The following is a 5,000-nucleotide window of genomic DNA, read 5'->3' as shown; positions in this document are numbered from 1 at the left end:
AACCTCACCATCCTTGTGAGCTAGGGATGGGAGGTTTGGGGCAAGCCAATAGTTCTACCTGATGAGTCATCAGCAGCCATTGACTAGCTTGGTGGAGAGGGAGCTTGGGTCCTGATCTATAGGATATTGTACTATCTTACCTCTGCCATTCACGACAAAATTTAAACCTTTAAATAACATTAAATGTGAATATTAACTATCGTTTAAAATTTCATTATTTCTCAAATGTATTTCAGGTGTGCAGTCGACGTCCACTGAGATGCGCGTTCCCCGTCCCCTCTCAACATGGCCGACGAAGGAGATTTCCAGCCAGAGATTAAGTAAGTCGTTTAGAGTATGATTTATGGTGTTCATTAGGGATTATGGTTGGGCAGGTTTTGAATTGATGCGGTGTGCTGCTGTAGCTCCATCTGTTTGTTTGCAGTATGCTTATGGAAATACTTTGTTATTGTTGATGTGTATGTATGTATATATATATATATATATATATATTATATGTATATATATTTATATTTGTATATATATATATTTATATATATATTTATATATATATATTTATATATATATATATATATATGTGTGTATATATATATATATATTTATATATATATATGTATAGATATGTATATGTATATATATATTTATATATATATATATATATATATATATATATGTATATATGTGTGTGTACTGTGTACTTAATGCATATATGTATGTATATATATATATATATATATATATAGAAATGTGGGCATACCATAACATGGTGATAGGGTTTGTACTAGTCAGGGTAACCCATACCAGGTTGGTTTGCTGTGAGCAATCAGACGAAAGTTTCCCACCACCACCAATCCGGCCTGGCTGTCTTGGTGATGAAATGGCCAAAATCCAGACATGAATAAGGACAGGACTGAGGGCTTTTTCACGTAGTGGGCTAGATTTGGCTGTATTTGTTATTGTACATGTATATTGAATATATAAATATATATATTTCTCGTCACCTTCAGAGGCATTGCCAGGCATATAACTACTCGGTCTCTCCCTGTCTTTCGTGTAGGGAGAGAAGGCGTAGTCATACCCTGGTGTGAGGGGTTACGTGTGTGTGTATATCTTTCTAAATATATAACCGTCAGTTTTGACAGGTCGCGTACACCAGTAATAATAATTAATGATAATAATAATGATAGTAGAGAAATATGGAAAATGCATTATTAAATCTTCTTTTCCCTCTTTATCTAAAGGTTTCGATGGTGCCGCACCATACGCTGCCGGGCCCCAGTCGTCCATCTGGTGTTGACCTCCGTAACGGGAACGCAGGTGAAGCTCAACTGGAAAGCTGACCTTGGATGGTACGAGTCCGACCCGACGCCCATACCTTGCGGATTCCATTCGGGATTCATTCTCGTCCGAGAAAGAGTGAGTATAGATTTCTATATCTTCTTCCACTTTCTTACCGTTATCCTTACATTAAGGGGTCGGTTGCCTGATGCGCCCTCTCCAATGCCTTCTATGAAAGGCATCCTCTTCCGCCAAACCTCTTCTTTCCATATCCTCCTTCACCTTATCTCACCATCTAATTCTCTGCCTCCCTCTTTATCTTCTCCCCTAACAAGTCCCTCCCAAGCCTCACTTCCTCCCCACCATCCTCAACACATGGCCACACCATCTCAGTCGTGACACTTATCACCTCTGTAATCTTTACTATACCAGCCATTCTTCTTATTTCATCAATTTCCAATCTTTCAAGCAGTGATATTCCCATGATCCACTTCAATATTCTCATCTGTGTTCTCTCTCTCAATCTCTTTTTAAATTTCAACTGGATATTGTAACTTGATATTATACCTCTTATCTAATCTCAAAGTCCCATAGGCAAACAATTTGAGTATCAACATACATACAAGCCCCCTCGCACTGATAAGGAGCCATTGATTAATTGATTTCAGAATCTCTGGCGTCATGTGAAATCAATTGTGCTGTATAGATAGTACGATATTATCAAATATCAATTTTGACATACCACTGGTTCTAGAATGCAATTTCTATTTTTTATCCTCTTCTTATTTTTACTGCGACATTTTCAATGTTTCTCGATCATTCTTATTCAAGTCTTGCTTATTAACATTGTATAAACCTTTAGGTTAATTAGGCCTAATCAGAAACTCTTGATCATATGCTTTTGTAATCATTGAACAGATTATAAGTCAAAAGGGTTCTCCTTGTAGAGGTTTATATGTTAATTTAGTAATTTATGAAGTTACATGCATATGTTACCAACAATTAGAATTTTATCATATTTTACTTTTTGTTTGAAAAAAGGTCAATTTTATCAAGGTTTGCTACTTGTTTGTCGAACAATATTTCTTATTACTTCATTCAATGTGAAAGGATGTTTTCTTGCAATATGATGTACACAATAATCAAAAGTGCCTTTTTTTCTTTGCAGGTACGGGATTTCATCAAGGACACATTAGAAACAAGAGAATCTGATTACAAAGTTGACCCCTTCCACGTAGTTCCTCACAAATTTGCTGTGGAATTATTTCTGGAGTCAGATGAGGCCACTTCCTTTTGGAGCGAAGTACCCGAGCTACGTTTGCGCTACCTCAGCTCAGACCATTTAGAGAAATTAGGGACAGGCTCTTTTGAGGAGCTCAGTACTGGAGATAAGCTCAGCCGGGGCTTTTCAAATCGCAAGTGGGGCTCTTCGACGTGTCTTCATACGCACACAGATCGCCCGTGGAGAGAGACATCCTCACTAGGATACCCAAGGGCTTTCCGGGAACATAAGGAAACTTCCGTCAAAGGAAAATCGCATACCCAGCTCTCAGAGTTTCCCATTGGTGAATTGTATAATCAAAGTAAGGGATCATCATCCTCCCCAAATCTCTCCAGAGCTTTTCAAGTGGCAGTTGATTTATCAAGAGCCAGTTCAAAATACCTTGTTGGTGTTTCTTCAACAAGCAGCGGCGTATTTTTGGGTTTTGAGGATGGGAGTGGCCCTCCGTCACCAGAAAACGGTAACTGCGCACAACATACAGATAGTGCTTATGCTGCTGGAGGAGAAACATCACAGGAATCTGAGGCTGGAGAGGGTGCCAAGAGACGTAAGAAACTCCAGCATTTGTCCAGGGGAAAATCTCTTCAAATTGATGATCTTGTTGGAGATGAAATCTGGAGACCAAAGAGAAGGAGAGGTAGGCTTGGTTTAAGCGAAGCACCAAGTTCTTCCTTCGAAGACCTTTTAGGCTCGGTATCTGGTGAAAGACGAGCAGCTATAAAAACTGAACTCAATCTTATGAGATTTGAAACTATAAAGAGAGAACAATTGGTTAAAGAAATATTGCAGGGTTCAGATTCTGATTTTGAAGACGAAGAAGCACCATGTGAAGCAAGCAATCCAGATCTCCAAGGACCTTATCAGTGTGTTATTACCTTTGAAAGTCGAAGTGCCAGCATGGATGACGTTGGGTCACCTAGAGCTCTTGAAGATGTTCTCGTTTCTCTTACCTCAAATGATAGTCAACCAGAGACTTCGCAGCCCCAACCACTTCCTCGAACTGTTTTGCAGCCTGATTTACTCTCTGATGAATCTGCATTTGCAACATCAGAGAATGAAGAAAAAATACCCACACCAAAACCAAGGACTTTAACTCCAGTTAATGTGGAGGAAAAGAGAGATGAAGCCTCTTGTGTTGTTGAAGGTGACGAAACCACTGGGGGTAATGATGATGAAATGCTTGTTAAACTAGAATCACCTGATGAACAGAAGATAACAAAAGAAGAGCATGATGCTGAAGAGGAAGACGATCCTTTTGATATCTTTTTTGGAAGCACTGTTGGGGATAGTAGTGGGTATGAGGGGGAAGCTGCTTCTGATGATCATGAAAAGGAATTAGAATCTCAGGATCAGAGGCTTAGTCAAGAAAAAGAAACTACTGATGCTGATGATGAAGAGGAAGATCAATATGCTGGTCAGGAAGGGGACGATGAATATGTTGATCAGAGAAAGGAAGCAGAGTCTGATAAATATGAGGAGGAAGAGGAATCCATCGATCAAAAAGACGATGGCTCTGTTAGTGAAGAGAGGGTTGAAAGATCTCTTGATCAGGAGGAAGAAATGTCTGGTGCGGGAGATTTACTCGAAGTAAGTGATCCATTAATAAGAATATCAGATAATGAGGATGACAACTTTCAGTATGATTCTTTGAAACATGATGATAATGAAAATCTTCCGATAGACATAAGAAATATAGACAGTGAAGAGTCTGTTGATGTTCCAATGCCTAGACCTGGAGCAAAGAGTTATTTTAAAGCTGAACAGAAAGAGGAAGAAGAAGTTGAAAGCAGGACTGAAGATGAAGGAGAAAGTGAAGAAGGAGGTGCATACGAAGTAGAAGGTGCAGAAGCAGCATATTCGTCAATAGATGGAGAAGTTCCAACTGACACGGTCACTCTTGTACCGCTAGATAGTTACAAAGGAACAGTCAGGGAAGTAAAGAATTCCGAAATTATTGAAGATACTGAACCTGCTAATAAAAAAGATAGAGAGACTTTTGAAATTGTCAGCGAAAATCCTGTTGTTGGAATATTGGAAGTTCTTGTAACTGATGTTGATGGTGACACTGTACCAAATGTTGAATATGTAGATAACGAAGAAACAGACAGAAGTGAAACTGAAGCTGTATTTAATATAACTGATGTCTCAAGGAAACGTTCAGTGGAAACTGACAGTGATAAATTGTCAAGTGATGAGGATGGTGAAGACACTAGAAGGACAAAGGGACAAAGAATTACTGGCAGAAAAGATGAACAGACAATGAAACAAGGTAGAACAGAAAAACCTGAGATTTGTTTAAGTGATAATGGCACCAAAGACCAAATTAAAAGTAGTACTGATTATGAAGAGCATGTTGAGGGGGATATTTCACATAGAGATCCAGTTGATACTAGTGAAAGTTTTAAGGAAGTTAGTAAAAATGTTGATAACGTTAGAGAAA

The 5,000-nt window shown here is 38.7% G+C and overlaps 1 protein-coding gene across 4 annotated transcripts in view; it reads left to right on the top strand.

Moving 5' to 3' along the window:
- The window catches only part of LOC137624743 (uncharacterized), a 412,156-nt gene that overhangs the window by 43,504 nt on the left and 363,652 nt on the right, over window positions 1-5,000 (top strand). For all 4 annotated transcript variants that reach the window (XR_011040759.1, XM_068355708.1, XM_068355695.1 and 1 more), the window contains exons 2-4: window positions 237-320; window positions 1,242-1,416; window positions 2,447-5,000. The exon at window positions 2,447-5,000 is cut by the window's right edge and continues 1,008 nt beyond it. Coding sequence is in view for 3 of the 4 variants with exons in the window: in XM_068355708.1 (XP_068211809.1) it covers window positions 286-320; window positions 1,242-1,416; window positions 2,447-5,000 (2,764 nt within the window). In the remaining variant the exon portion in view is untranslated. The remainder of the gene's footprint in view (window positions 1-236; window positions 321-1,241; window positions 1,417-2,446) is intronic.

Source organism: Palaemon carinicauda, chromosome 2 (genome assembly GCF_036898095.1).
Source record: "Palaemon carinicauda isolate YSFRI2023 chromosome 2, ASM3689809v2, whole genome shotgun sequence".
In the NCBI taxonomy this organism is placed as follows: Eukaryota; Metazoa; Arthropoda; class Malacostraca; order Decapoda; family Palaemonidae; genus Palaemon; species Palaemon carinicauda.
The sequence above is the reverse complement of the archived record's forward strand: the minus strand, read 5'-3'. Positions and strand labels throughout refer to the sequence as shown.